Source organism: Gymnoscopelus microlampas (assembly GCF_963454915.1).
Source record: "Gymnoscopelus microlampas genome assembly, chromosome: 15".
Lineage (NCBI taxonomy): Eukaryota > Metazoa > Chordata > Actinopteri > Myctophiformes > Myctophidae > Gymnoscopelus > Gymnoscopelus microlampas.
In genome coordinates, this window is record NC_139952.1 from 39185995 (window position 1) to 39202156 (window position 16162).

Here is a 16162-nt window from a genome sequence, read left to right on the forward strand (position 1 = left end):
ACGCTTGCTTGAATACTTTATTAAGGGCTTGCAAAAAGTACAGAGGTACAGTTACACAATAATGCAAGGATAACACAAAAAGCACCGAAGGCTTGTTTCCATTGTGTTCCTATGTATTCAATTCATATAAAGACATACAATACAAAACTATACAAAAAAAATCGTCAATACTAGGAGCAGTAAAAGTATATCGACAGAAAAAATGTGGGGTTTCATTTCTTTTGGCAAGCTAGAAGACTTATCTAGGTCCAGTTGCAAATTGCAGACAGGTGCTCTTTTATGGCGGTTTTGAAGTAGGGATGGAGTCACACTTTTTGATGGTTGTTGGTAGGGCATTCCACATTTTGGAGTCATAATAGTAGAATGAATTCATCCCCATGTTTGTGCCGAATCTGGGGGAATGAGATCAGTGGAGCTCCCTCTTGTGTTGTGCAACTTGTGCCCATGGGCGTTACTCATTTCTCTCTCTTTTGAAATAGTTAAGTGCCATTCACACTGAGCACTATAACTATATAGTTCATCACCATTGTATATTGTATAGTCTGTGTGAACTCTGCCATCCACTTGACTATTACTAACTATACTATGATTTTGAGAACTATATTTTTATAGTTATAGTGCTCAGTGTGAATGGCCCTTCATACAGATACATGGGGACTGGTCCCTTGAGTATCTTGAAAACCAGGCCCATTGCAAGTTGCTGTCCTCTGTCCTCTACCCTGAGCCATCCCACTCATGCATAATGAGCAGGGGTTAGGTGAGTCCTAGGTGTGAGCTTTAGACGTAACCTGATCAGTTTGTTTTGAGAGGTCTGAAGTTTTACTTTTAATGCCTTTGAGTTGCTAGAGTCCCATGAGGTGCATGCATAGTCAAAATGACATTGGATGAGTGCTCCAGCTAATAACCTCTGTGCATTCCTGACCAACGAGGAGATCCTGCCCAAAAATCTTTTGTTCTTTGGTTGACTTTCTTCCTTAATTTTGATGAAATCTTTTCACTTGAAAGATTGTTCTCTAAAATACAACCCAGGTAGATAATTTATTCTTTCCTTGTGATAACATTTTCACCCACTCTGACCGTAAAGTCTGTGGCCTTACTGAGGTTAATTTTGGACCCAAAAAGAATGTTATCAGCGAGCCATGTGCCGATTTTACTGATCTCAGACCTAAGGGCTTTTTCAACCTGCAATTTGTCCTTGTCCGAGACCAGGAGTGCCGGGTCATCCGCGAACAAGAGCAAATTGCAGTCACATGCTTACGATGAAATATATAGTGTTTAAGTGGTTAAGTAACTTAGATACAGAAATACGTAACATTGTGTGTATTCCTTCATGCAACAGACACTGCCTGACGAACAAGAGCCCTTTAGAGCCCTCGGGGCTCTCTGCATGAGAGCAACTGGCTTGAGGAAAACCATGCAGTTCATCTAGTTTTAGAAAGAACACTATGCAATGAAGAAAAGGAGAACATAACTGTAACATACTGTATTTAGATAATGTATTATAACCACAACCACGTCACACTTCTGGGACAATTCTGCGCACGTCATAATAGGTGAACATTCATCAAATATAGACAGGTTTCCTGTTAGTAAACATTGAGAGGAATATGACCGCGCAGCTGCGGGGGGAAGCCTATGGGTGCGTTTGGAAATTACGCACCGGAGCACACTCGCCTATTAGTTTGTATTGGCCAGTGCGCTCACTGCCGCTCAGGGCTGTATTTTCGAACGCGCCTTCCACCCCCAGGCATGCGCAGATTGCGCATTCTGCTCTGTGATGACGTCGCTCGAAAACCCGTCTATAGGAAAACATCCTGCAAAAAATCAAGTTAAAGGACGATATTTTTGTTTATCCCGTCTTTGTCTCAGAGGAGGGCTGTGGACAGTTCAGACACCGCCTACCAGTGACATCATCGATGGGGAATCCAAGCTAATACAAACTGCAGGCTGTATATTCCTGGAAAGTTAGCATGCTGGAAGCCATTGTTCTCGCGTTAATTTAAAAAAAAAATCTTGTTTAAACAAATTAATAAAAAAGTTTAATAATGATGTCACTGGTAGGCGGGTTTCTGAAGTGTCCACAGCCCTCCCATGAGACGCAGACAAAAAATTGTACCATTTTTATCATGAACATTAGTGTGGACCAATTATATTAAAATATAAGAAGTCGTCCTTTAACAACGTGCGCTGATCAAAGTGTTGTCAAATAATGGCAGACTTTGGAAAATCTAGAAATGGGTGGACTGAAAGAAATGCATGTTGATTTGCATGTTGCCAGTATATTGCACATGTGCATGTATTTAGTAGATCCAGGGGGTCCCCGGCAATAATTGTAACCACTTTATCCATATATGTTGGCTATTCAAAAATAGCAGATATTCAACCTTGTGCTATTTTTTAACATTTATTAAAAATCCTGACAGTATTAAGAGAGGAACACAAATCCTCTCTTCTGGGGGTCCCTGGCATGAAACATTTTCAGACGGGATCCGTGGCCAAATATGTATCAATTTGGGGGTCCTTGGCATGAAAAAGTTTGAGAACTACTGCTGTAGGTCTATCTCTGTGGTGGGTGTTAATTTGCCTCCATGCGTACACTGTGTGTGTGTGTGTGTGTGTGTGTGTGTGTGTGTGTGTGTGTGTGTGTGTGTGTGTGTGTGTGTGTGTGTGTGTGTGTGTGTGTGTGTGTGTGTGTGTGTGTGTGCTCCTGTGCGGGCCGGGGGCAGGCAGGACATGCTGGGGGGCAGACAGACGGGGGGCTGCAGTGCAGGTTTATTTTTGGGTCAGTGACAGTGTGTCGATGGCCGCAGATGCATCGGAAAGAAAAGCTCTGAGGTACAAGCAAACTCTGGTCAGTGTCCCCCCTCTCTCTCTTTCTCTATCTATCTCTCTTTACCTCTATAACTCCTTTTCGTTTACCTTGTCTCCCTTTCTTTTTGCTCTCTCTCTCTCTCTCTTCCTGACACTCTCCTGTGTGTCTTCTTCGCCGGTGTGTCTCTGCTGCAAACTTTGATCTGTTGACTGTTGCAGACACTCTATTCCTTGATTCGGTCTAGTTAGTTCTGTTCTGCGTGCCGTGACGCACCTGCTGTGTTAGTGCCGTGTGTGCTGCTAGCAAGGATTGTGTGTGTGTGTGTGTGTGTGTGTGTGTGTGTGTGTGTGTGTGTGTGTGTGTGTGTGTGTGTGTGTGTGTGTGTGTGTGTGTGTGTGTGTGTGTGTGTGTGTGTGTGTGTGTGTGTGTGTGTGTGTGTGTGTGTGTGTGTGTGCGCGCACAGTAAAATCCTTGGTGTTATATTAACTCTGAGAAAGAACAAATGGAGTGGACTTAAGTGGGGGGTCCGTTTTCTTTAGGATTTGTGTGTGTGTGTGTGCGCGCGCTCGCGTGTGTGAAGAGGGGAAAGACCTCTTAGCTGCTGGGAACGGGGTCACGCGACAGGTGTCTAAGGAGACATACACACTTCCTTCGCTCTCTGCCACACACACACACACACACACATACACACCAATTTACTGTGCACTTTCTCTGCTGACCACCTGTTTGCTAACCTTTTTCACGACTCATTTCCTAACCCCTGCTTGTTCGCTGTGCTGTCGGAATCTCTGCTATGATACGTGAGAAAGTGTGTCCAATGTGTCTTTATGAGTGAGTGAGACATTGTCCGTTTTCGTGTGTGTGTGTGTGTGTGTGTGTTGGAGGGGAAACTGGAGCGAGCGTTTGAAATGGTGTTAATCTGGCCGGGTCACGTGGTTGGGGTAGAGAGGATGAGTCCCTGTATGAAGGGTTCATCAACACCAGTCCTTCCCAACCTTTTCTGGGTTCACTTGAACATCTTGAAAGTGTCCACCCACCTGACCACTTAACACAGCAGCCCAAAGGCGTTTTCAAATGCATGTTGATTTTAATGATCGATCAATCGATTGCTGATCCGGGCGAATAGGATCATTGGAACTAACGTATTATACATTATTTATTGGTAACACATTTTTCAAGATTTTAAAGAAAATCTACCATTACTTATTTATATATACGTTTATTTATACTGTTATTTTATCATTAACCCATGTAGACCTGAGGCCGATATTAAAAACGCCTTCTAAATCCTAACCTAAAAGTTTTCAGAAAATCTTTTATTCAAAAAGTTAACTAAATTTCCTGTTGCTATAGCAATATCTAAAATGACACAGATGCTTTCCCGGTTTTAAAGGTATAACAACGTATAGGCTTTCCCGGTCAAAATCTTGGGTTAAAATCTTGATTGATTTGGGGGCCGGCCCACTTTGTGGACCACCCTATTATGGGAGACAAAAGGAAAATTTGCAATTTTACATTTAGATCTATTTCCTCTTTAAAAAAAAAAAATGCAGCTATTTCTACTATCAAAACCGTAACTGATCCATAACTTAATAAAACAGATATGCCACACAGTAGAAACCCAGAATGATAACCTGCAGTCCTGCACCGTTTGTGAGAACCAGTGGTGTTGATTGTTTGGTATGTCAGGGCTGCCGATCGGTGTGACCTATAGAATTTACCTCCTGAAACTGGAGACTTGCCATGTGTTGACTTTTAGCTCAATCATACTCTGTGACAAATTGTCGTGGGGGGTCCTGTGTGCGTGGCTGCGTGCGTGTATGTGTGTGTGTTGTTCCATATATTTGCTTATACGTACAGTGTATGCACACGTGCACTTACAGTACATGCTCACATACATTTGGGGGAGGCAGTGGCTCGGGGGGTATAGAGCGCCCGTGTGCTGCGTCTCAAAGTGTCCTTGAGCAAGACACTGAACCCCTAACTGCTCCCGGCGATCAGGCTGGTGCCTTGTATGGTTTCCTCCGCCGTGCAGGGTGTGAATGTGTGAGGGTGGAAATACATTGTAAAGCGCTTTGGAGAAATATCTAAAATACAGTCCATTTACCATTTTACCATTTACAAACCATAGATGAAAGTAAGCCAAACTAGGCCAAATCCAAGCACGCTCCGTAGGAGCAAGGATACATTTTATAATGCCTTTCTGTAAAAATATATAAGCTTTATCCTTGCTCGTCCAGAGTGTGCTTGGAGTTGGCCACTTTGGCTTATTTTAAACAGCAAAATATTACATAGACCCTTTTTATTATCTATACAGTATAAATGCAGTCCATTTACCATTTGTGAATATACTGTGACTGCTATGTGGGGGCCGCTCTGTGCAAGGCTGCAAGCCTGACTGCAAGCCTACGCGGATGTTGTGGATGTTGCGGATGAGTGAGAGTGAGAGTTCGGACAATGGCCCAAGCCACACACAGCTGTGTGTCCATCTACTGGGAAGTGACCTGTGTGTGACTTGTGCAAACTTGTGTGGACTATAGTGTAAACAGCAGGGGGGGGGCAACGTGGGGTGCAGGGGGGTTGCCTGAACACGTGGCGCTGGGTCAACAGCCGTGTGGAGAATTTGTGTAGCTAAAGCCTGTCTATTTTAGAAGACCTTCATGCAACACCGTTGACTTTACGTGAGAGTCTATATAACATCACACCTCCACCGTTACGGTGGTGGCATCACATCACTGCTGCTTTGCCACCACACATCGTTGAAACCTCTTATCTATCTTCATATTTAAACTTTGCGTGTGTTTTCTCCGTAAATTAACACCCCTACTTGAGCATTCTACTGCGCCACACAAAAGCATCAAAAGTAGCAGATCCACAAGCTCAAAAGGCGGCGCGAAGTGACGCGTTTTGAGCTTGTAGATCTGCTACTTTTGATAATTTTTTATTTGAATCCTGAAAAGTAACAGTTTTGGTTTCCACCTGATGGAAACAAAATGAACGGCTACAACTATCAAGTATTTAAAAACCTGTAGAGTATTTTTTTTTATCCTTTATCCTTTCTCCGTCCGTAGTGTGCTCGGAGTTTGCCTCTGTGGCTTCCTAAAAATATTACTACAACCCTTTTCACAGTAGAGGCATTTAGATGTGTAAACAAACACGTCTGAAAGTGATAACGTTAATTGTAGGTGTGCTTCTTGTTAAGTGTTACTGTGCCAGCATGGACAGCTCCTGTATAAATAAACAATATTGTCTTCAGCTGCATTTAACCTAACCAAAAAAACTAAAACTAAATGTTAACCAATTGTTTCTCACCCTGTGATTGTTACCCTGTAAAATCCTCAGTGTTAATTTAACTGTGCAGGCTAATTACACATGGATGAATTAACACTTATACAATACAAAATAAGCCTGCACACTGCCAGTATCCACGGTACAGGAGCACAATTGTTAAGAAGAGACAAGCAGCAGCAACGTTTCACAAATGACCTTTCTTCAAGGAATCTGAGAGTGAAAGAATGTGTCCGTAATTCAATTTTGTAGCCCCTTCATCTGCATCCTTCTCCTCGGTTCGCTGGCACCCAGCACTTCCAGTTATTATAGAGCTCCAACAAGATTAAAGTGACCATGGTTGTCACATATACTGTATTACCAGTGTCTGTTTAAGTGTCCTTAAGCTCTACCAGAAGTATGTATGTTCCATTTAGATTTAAATGGAACATGCCTTATGCCTAAACCTTTTACAAATGTTTTACTATTTTGAAAAACATTTTATAATAGTGATAATAGCCGGCTATTTGAACAAGGCAAAGCTCTAACTGTGATGAATTGAGTTTGGCGATCACACATTGATTATGTAGGTCAGGTGAGCTCTGCAGGTGTTTAATGGCCTATTAATTGGGCTCATCTCATGTATCATCTATCTACTATCTTGATGCAGTTGGGAAATGTTAGCACAGCTTATCAGAACTGAACTGCTGAAATCACCATATTGTTCTACCAGAAAGTATATCAGTTAGAGAAGTGGTTCTCAAAGTGGGGTACGGGGACCCCCAGGGGTCCTTGAGGGGGTTCCCGAATAAAATTTGTTCAGTTTAACCACTTAAACCCCATTTTATATATTTGACTAGAAGCTCTACTACAAGCTCACAACATGCAAAATAATCCATTCATAATCGATCCCTGTTTTGGACATGTCATCATTATACAGTAATTAGTGGAGCATTGCTGATCTAAAAGTGGCTATTTTCACAATCTGCACAACGCCGATTTGTTGATATACTGTATATAGAATGTTTTAGAATACGGTATTCAAGGACCCCAATGGAAACAAGCCATAGGCTTTCCTCGGTTTAAAATCCTCTTAGCAGACCTTGTATTGAAGTGTACTTTCCTGTGCTTTTTTTTGCGAACTGCTATTTGTATTCAATCAATCAAAACAATAATAAACAATAAAAGCGCTACTACTACTAAAAACACCTACTTTCTAGTGGATTTTCAATTTGTTCTAATGATGGTGATTGTGTGATATTTTGGTGTTTTTTTCGTACTGCCATCTACTACTCACTATCTTGGAACCTAATGGTCTTGACCCAGACCTCTTGCCAAACCTAACGAATACTGTTGTCACCGTTCTTAGATTTCACTCCACCCAACTTATCGTCACTGTGTGCACGCATGTGCGTGTGTGTGTGTGTGTGTGTGTGTGTGTGTGTGTGTGTGTGTGTGGGCCGCGCGGCTGTCTGACGGTGTTTGCAAAGGTATGCATGTATACACATGCTTGTCTCTGCATCTTTTGAGTATATGCATGGTATTCTGTGTATGGTATTGGTATTTGTGTGACTGTGGGTTTTACGATCTCTCCATCTGACCATCAAGATCGTGTGTGTGTGTGTTTGTGTGCGCCTGCCTCTCTGCCTCAATTGTGTCTACATGTTCATCTTTTGAGAGAGAGAGATTGTGTGTGTGTACATGTGTTTGTATTTGATTTTGTATACTTTATAATATAATTAATACAGATTTTGCTCTCATTTATTTATTTAAAAACAAATTGAATAAAGTGATGGTTGAAGATAGGCCATGCTTATTTAAAGTTTAAGCTTATCGGATGCAAATGCATAATTTTATTGAGTCTTTGCTTTGCCAGGGAAGATTTGCTCAGCATTCCTGCTTTCTCACAGCAACACCCAGTTCAGTCAGATAACTCACAAATAGATTGAGACCAATAATAGCTTGACAACATGGTATTTATAAAAATGTAAATAGTAGTGTGAATATTATTTTGAGCTAGTCGTTCAGGCTCTGCTATACATCACTCCTTGCTCAGCACATTAGAAAGCAACCGTTTAAGAGCAGGGAGATGTACATCCATAACAAATGCCCCCAGGGGAAAACAGAACGCCTTAGGGAAAGCAGAGCCTACTGGTGGTGCTGTGGCGGTGGTGGGAGAAAACAAAGTGCATGTAACATTCAGTGGCAGCACTGATAGCAAGAGGAAGTACAAAGAATCAGCTGAGCTTAAAGGACAACTTTGGTTTTTTACAACCAATGTTTATGTTTTAGATTGTAATTAAAGTAAATAAAAGATGAGTGTTAAAAATTTTACATTTACTGCTTTCTATAGTTTTAGCAATTTTCACAATCTTTTTTACAGTGTTTTCACAGTGGGCGGGGGCATTCTGTCCGGTGGCTAAATATGTATTTTTTTAACACAACAACCCAGCGTTTTCTTTATTATTATTTACAGTAGCTCTTCTAGCCCCCAATAACTCAAATCTGGCCATCACAGACAGCCGGACCTTTTTTATTGTGTAAAAAAGGCATATTTAGCCACCGGACAGAATGCCCCCGCCCACTGTAAAAAATATCGCAAAAAATGCTAAAACTATAGAAAGCAGTAAAAGAAAAAAAAATTACACTCATCATTTATTTACTTTAATTACAAGCTAAAATATAAACCTTGGTTGTAAAAAAACAAAGTTGTCCTTTAAGTAGACCACTGATTTGGTCAGCTGCTTGACACATACATCCTCACATAGAGCTGCACATGCGTGTAAACATCTCGAGTGTATCTGCCTGAACTACTGTAGCTTGCTGGCTACGCATCATTTAGACATTTTCACACCTGTTGTACCACTGGGAGCTGACCAGTGCAACCACAGTCTGTTACTGTTGTACCTCTGGGAGCTGACCAGTACAACACAGTCTGTTACTGTTGTACCACTGGGAGCTGACCAGTGCAACCACAGTCTGTTACTGTTGTACCTCTGGGAGCTGACCAGTGCAACCACAGTCTGTTACTGTTGTACCTCTGGGAGCTGACCAGTGCAACCACAGTCTGTTACTGTTGTACCACTGGGAGCTGACCAGTGCAACCACGGTCTGTTGAAAACTGGGAGCTGACACTATCAACAATTCTTTTTCAGAAAACTTACGTTAGGATTCAGAACGCGTTTTTAAAATCAGCCTCGGGTCTAAATCGTCTAGAAGGGATGGACAGAGAGAAAGAAAGGTCACAGAGAAAACTCTTTAGAATTTATTGTACATTTTGTTATTATAATAAAATATTTCACCTGTTTACATGAGGATGGGGAGTAACGATTATTTTTAATACCCAATTGACCAAATTGTCAAATATTACGTAAGAAAGAGGCAAACATTGAGAAAATTAAATATTTATCTGTGGAAGCGAGTCAAACGAAATGCAACGCCTACAATTCCAAGTGACTTATCAGGGTGGGGGGTCCCCAGTTCAAATAGGATTATTTTGTTGCGGCCTGAAAAGTTTCGAAACCCTTGCCGTAAGCGACAGCGAGACAGACGGAAGGAGACCGAATGGAATAAAAATAAGAGAGTGATAGGAGAGAAATACTTTGGGTTGGGAGAGATATTGAGAGATACGACCGGTGGGGCGAGAGGAGGTGTAGAGAAGTGTAACGGTGAATGTTGGGTCATGGCGGTTCTAAATATAACCAAGAGTAGAGTTACACCCGCATAGAAAGAGAGAGAGAGAGACAGAGAGAGATAGACGACGAAGGGAGGCAGATGAAGGAAAAAATGTAGGAAATGAGAGAGACGGCCTAGGAAAGGAACAAGGCAAGCAAGCATATGAGAGAGAGAGTGGGGGGGGGGAAGTAACTTTTGGAATGGTAGGTACAGGAAAGAGAGAGGAAATAATGTGTTATGGAGAGCAAGAGAGAGGATAGGAGAGAGAAATCAACTTTATCTATTGATACCAAGTTACCTGTCATAATTATTACAATTATTTGAGACGATTGAATTTATTTTTGCATAGTCGTCAAAATCGTTTCCATTCATCTGTATGAATTAATCTCTTGAAAAACTGCGTAAATAGCCGATCTATAAGCACAACATGATGTGAGCTACTAGATCGGCTATTTTTCCTTTTTTTTAAAGTATGAAATAATTAAATACACAGCCTGTTTTGGCCTTTTTATATTATTTATCTTGATTACTGATACAATTACTTAAATGTATAGTCAACAAAAAAATCATGATCATGACAGCCCTATGTGCAATCATTGATTGGTCTATTTTGTGAGGGACATCCATCCTAACATGGTAACGCATAAGAGAAAAGATTGCTAGACGAAAGATGATTTATTTTCCAGTCCTGGATGATCTGGTCGAAATATTGATTGTAAGCTTGTATGCTCAACAATTGGGTTGTTTGTATTTTGTCTCCCTGCTCTTCTATTGAGACATTTAGATCGTGTCAAAGGTCATGTCTCACACAGGATCTGACTCGGATTTTGACCTGATGGCAAAGATTACATTTATCCCCTGAGCAAGCAGGCCGTATTAGCTCAATGGTAAAAATGTCAGCTCTTGCGCCAGGAAAACCGGGTTCAAATCCAGGGTAGAAGAGGAAAGTTACATAGTGCAGCTATAATTGAATTAATCGATAAAGAAAAAAGAAAATATATATCTTTTTTTTGCATTCTATGGCGCGGCATTGTGAGTGTTGTGAGCTTGTAGATGGGCATTTTGGTAGGCAACACTGTAGATACATCTAATACTGTAGATGTCTTTAAAAAAAACGTCCTCCTTGATTATTTGATTAATCGTAAAAGTAATCGATAGAATAATAAACGCTTCAGAAATGATCGATAGTTGCAGCCCTAATGATGTTCAACACAACACAGCACAGCTTATGGCCTGTATGCCATGCCAGGTCAACCCAGCCCTACAATAACTTTTACTTAAGACAACAGTCAACACACATACACAGGATGTGTGTGTGTGTGTGTTTTCAGAACTGGATACTGTGTCTGTCTAGCGTTACCCTATAGGTAAAGTGATACCTCTCCTTTTTTCCATGCCTTTTGTGTGTGTGTGTGCTGTGCCAACGCCCTCGCAGACGTGGGACCTGTCTCATCTCGAAGTGATTTACGATGAGAGTGCACTCTCCCCTCCTCAGAATGTGCTGTGATACTCCTGCCATGACCTCCTGTCATATACCACAACAAAGGGGAAATCCATTTTGCACTGCTTCACCACACACAACTGTAGTTATTTGAAACTTTTGGGGTCAGGGGCCACAGAAATGGGCCATGGGTAAAAAAAAGAAAAGGGGGGGAAAAATACATTTTGACTCAGTAAGTAAGTCAATTTTATTTGTAGAGCACCTTTCACAGACATTAGAGTCACATCACAAAGTGCTTCTCAACAAGTGCTTATGTTGTGACACAGAATCTGTAATCATAAAGGGCTACGTAAAGCATTGGTTCTCAAAGTGGGGTCCGGGGACCCCCAGGGGTCCTTGAGGGAGTTCCAGGGTGTCCCCAGCTAAATGATAGATTAGGCACCAAATGGACCCTTATGGGTCTGTAACTCTGAGAGTGTACAAATGGAACCAAATGGACCCTAATGGGTCCATTTGGTTCCATTTGTACACTCTCAGAGTTAAATTGACATAGATTTTACAATATAAATTGCGGTCCAAGTGATAGAAATGCCATCAAATGGGGGTCTGTAGCCCTAATGCATGTCAAACTGGGGGTCCTTGAAATTAAAATGGTTGAGAATCACTGCTAGAGCCGTAAAAAATCTTCTCTTATGGGGGTCCCTGGCATATCTTTTGAAATGGGGGTCAATTTGGGGGTCCTTGACATGAAAAAGTTTGAGAACCACTGACGTAAAGGACTGTTTGAATAGGTTAGTCTTTAAACGTTTTTTTAAAAAGGTCCTCCACTATCTAAAAATCTAATAACCTGAAACACAAATTTAAAATCCACTATCATTTAAGAGTCTGCACATAATGGGATTGGTGATTTCTTGTATCTCTCAATTTCGGCATTTTTGGAATGTCCAGTGCGTTTCCATTCCTTGTTTCGCGACCAGGGACACTGGTTTAGTGTCGAAATGTCCTTGAGCAAGCAAGACATTGAACCCCAAATGCTTCCTATCAGGTTGATGCCTTGCATTGTTGTCTCTACCATCAGTGTGTGTGTGTTTGAATGGTTGCATGTAATCTACATTGTAAAGCGCTTTGGAGAAACTAAAGGCACTACATGTACTGTATGTAAATGCCTATTTACCATTTATTTAACTGAGAGACAGGGGACTTTTCAGGATTCAAATTCAGTAGGGCGTTAATTTACGAAAAAACACAACAACTTTGAATATGGAGAAAAGAGGTTTCTGCCGACAGCAACGATATACTCTCTCCTTCACCCTGTGGTAATGAAGAAACCCACTGGAAAACAGCTTGATCCTGCTTGTTTTTGGCCCATTTATGTCAGACACGTCAAAGGATGTAGGACTATTTATTGCAACAAAGATTGTTATACAGTTGGTGGCACAATCCCTATTCAAATAAGAATAAGAGTGTAAAAGCCTCACCATCAGATCTCCAGAGGCCCATGCTGCTCCTTACACCCAACTGAACCTACCCCCATTGCCAATTGCCACAGCCCTGCCCTTTCACTCGGGCAGGGCTACAAATTGATTTTGATTTGATTTTGATCAAATATAAACGTAATATATAAGTATAATCACAATCATCATCATCGTCCTCGAAGCTCTGTGCGCTGTGCCCAAAATCTCTTCTGCCCGGTTCTCCTCAGTGGCTGGAGTAATTGATCTGCATTCGCACACAGCAATTGCCCATTACCATATGCACGGAACACCAAAGCCCGTTTTTCGCGTTCCCCAAATGTCAGCTGCGCTTTTGTGTTCGCTGGCTCCCGGGTTGCCAAATGTGCGTGAAACAAGCAAGCTAGCAAGCGTAATGAAACACTTGTTTCCAATGTGGTCCCGCAGATTTTATGCTATTTTTGACAAAGAGATTTGGTGTAGAGTGGGAAAAGAGCAGTGCAGAGCCAAATACGTTTATTAAGCGTTGAGGGTTTGAAAATACACATTAACATGAATTAAACATATTAATAGAAACATAATTTATAAACGAAAACAAACTAAATATATTAATTTACACAACACTGATGATATTGCTGTCAAAAATGTCTATGAAGCTATCTATGAAATGTTATGAAAACGTTTAATCTGCAACACATTTTTATACAGTATGTATAAAGTCCCTGCTTCAGCTCTCTCTCAGCTAAGTGGTCCTTGGCCTGAAAGACTTTGAAGACCCCTGGTCTAGAGTTATGGCTCGCCAGGCAGCATATTTTTTTGCCATTGTCTTTGTAATGATGGGACTTGTGGGTCATGAGATGTTTCTCAACCTCAACAGCTAGTCTCACAATGCTCACAATAGACAGTGACAGCCTGAGGTGACAGAGGAATTGATTGATTGATTGATTGAATACTTTACTAGTTAGAAATGTAAACAGCACATGTAACAGTTTGACATAAGGCTAAAAGGATAACACAAAAATGTCCTGGGGACTTGTTTCCATTGTGGTCCTATGTATTCAATTCATCAACATAGCGTAACAAATGTACACAATTATACATTATCAACAAATACAAAACACTATATGTACAATGGAGAAAGGGGAAAAACAGTGAATGACATCCTTTCGATGGGAATTTACATTTACCTCCCATTGTGGTCTCCTGATAGATGTTTTTTCAGGCCAATTTTGAAAGAAACCAGTGTTACACAACGCATCCTTTACTCGATGGTGTCAGGGCATAGAGTAGTTGACTGAGAATTTTCCCATGTTTGTTCTACATTTGGGTGGTTCTAGATCATGATTGCTCCCTCTAATGTTGTGGCTGTGGGTGTCACTCACTTTGGAGACGTAGTTATAGACAGGTATGAGTATCTGGCAGATTGGGCGCCAATCTGCCATTGGCGCCCGGATGTCCCGAAAGGGGCCAGGCTGGACAGTGGCGTGAATTGAGGTGGCACTGGGTGGCATGTGGACAGGGTGCGGCCGTGCACCTAGCACGTGGGGGTTGTCCATCGGACAATGAAAGGGTTGATGCACGTGTTTGGCGACGACGTGTTTTTGGCTTGACAGTTTTTGGGGCGAGTGCCAGATGGGCTTTTGAAGTGTTGAGTGCGAAGTCCAGGGTGCAGTGTGTTGTATTGTTGCAGACTCTGCATGGGTGTGTATGCTGACCAATTCAACTGTTCATGTGCATGTGTATCGTCACATTGGGCCTACGTGTGCGTGTGTCTGTGTGTGTCTTAATCCATTGCGCCATCCATCCATCCATCAATATGTCCCCATCAAGCTGCTAAATCAGGAAGAGATGACAGCTCTTTGAAAGAAGACCCCACATGGTCCTAGACACCACTTGCCTTTCAGTCCCTCCCTAGTATTCCTGGAGTGTCATTGTCATATCATATCCGTGCCGTGTGTTCCAGGTATAAAAACATTAAACGAGTCGCCGGCCGCACGCTCGTCGTAGCTTCCGATGCAAAAATATATTTATTTAGGAGATGGAGAACGATACAAAGACCGACATTATGACTGCAAGGCTGCCTTCTTGAGCCCTATGGCCTAATGAAGGCAGCCTTGCTGTCATAATGTTGCTCTTTGTGTTTTTATTGTTGGCTGGTGGGCACCTCAGAATGACTGGTGTGCGTTGCACCTCTTTGAACTGTGTTCCAGGTATCCCTTGGCCAGTGGTTTTCCAAGTGGGCGAACCTGTCTGGTGTAGCGCTACGCCCAATGTACACTTCACCGAATGCCTGCGTTGTACAAGAAAAAATGCATAATTCTAACTAAAGAAAAAAAAGGTTGAAATTGTGTCATGTGGTTAAGTATAAATGGGCCACTTGAATTACATCCTTTTCAAGTGCCAGGCTGGTTGCGGTGGTGGGTGTTCAGTGGTTAGAACATGACCTTCTCCTGTTCCACCCCTCTTTTTCTTTCTCTTTTCTTTCTTTTCTTTTTGTTCCCTCTCTCTCCTTTTTTAACACTTTTCTTTTTTCTTCTTTTTTTTCTTTCTCCTTTTTTGTTAAATACAACTTATCCCTATTTAAAACTGCCTTATTTAACTCATTTCTGACAACAGTGTAGACATTCCTCAGTAATTCTTATTTCTCTTTTTACTACTATACTTAGGTCTGTGAGTACCTGTATGACTACAGTATACTGTACATACTGTATACATTTCTTTTTTCTCTTTTCCTTTTTTTTATATACAGAGACAATGTGGGGTAAAAAATAGAATTGTTCATGCATACAGTATGTGCACCTGTACCTCTGTAACATTGCATTGAATTCCCTAATACAAATATATAATTAAAAAAGAAGAACATGAGCTATAGCTCCATGTTGAAGTGGCCTTGAACAAAACCGTTTCACCTAACTGCTCCGGATGAGCAGGTTGGTTGCCTTGCATGATTTCCTCTGGTGTGTGAACGTTTGTGTGATCGCTTGAATTGACATTGTAAAGTCCTTTAGCGAAAGGTGCTATATAAATGCACTATTTACCTACATTATGGCCATGTAACTACAGTGCTAGCTGGGTTTGCAGTTTTTTTTTAGGTGTAAACTATAGCAGCTGGTATACTGTATAATGCACATTAGTGCAAGAAAAGTATCAGTGTGTTGCTTTACTGGTATAATCCACGGGTAGGTCCATGAGGAAAGCAAAAGTCCTGATGACAGGCGGTGGTCATGCCTTGTTCAACTAGCCTGGTTCCAGACAAATCTGCCATTGCAAAAAAAGAATTATTTGCCCTCGGCAGATTAGGTCTGGCCCCTCTCAATAGAGATTTTATTTCTCTCCCTCCGAAGTTGTGAGGGACCAATCAGAGCCCAGTATGCAAATATGCGGCGGGTTTATCACCAGCGGCATTTTTTTTATTTGCCCCTCGGAAATGCAGGTTCCACACAGAGATTCCAGACTAATATCTACGCAGTGATATTAGTCTGGCCATGCCAGGCTATTGTTCAACAGTCTGATGGT

General features: G+C 41.6%; 1 protein-coding gene across 1 annotated transcript in view; it reads left to right on the top strand.

The window, feature by feature from the left end:
- Positions 1-2721: 2721 nt before the first annotated feature.
- Positions 2722-16162, top strand: part of clcn1a (chloride channel, voltage-sensitive 1a) — a 62759-nt gene continuing 49318 nt past the window's right edge. Inside the window, exon 1 of the mRNA XM_084080640.1 lies at positions 2722-2851. Within this exon, the coding sequence (XP_083936766.1) occupies positions 2801-2851 (51 nt within the window). The 5' untranslated portion in view covers positions 2722-2800. The remainder of the gene's footprint in view (positions 2852-16162) is intronic.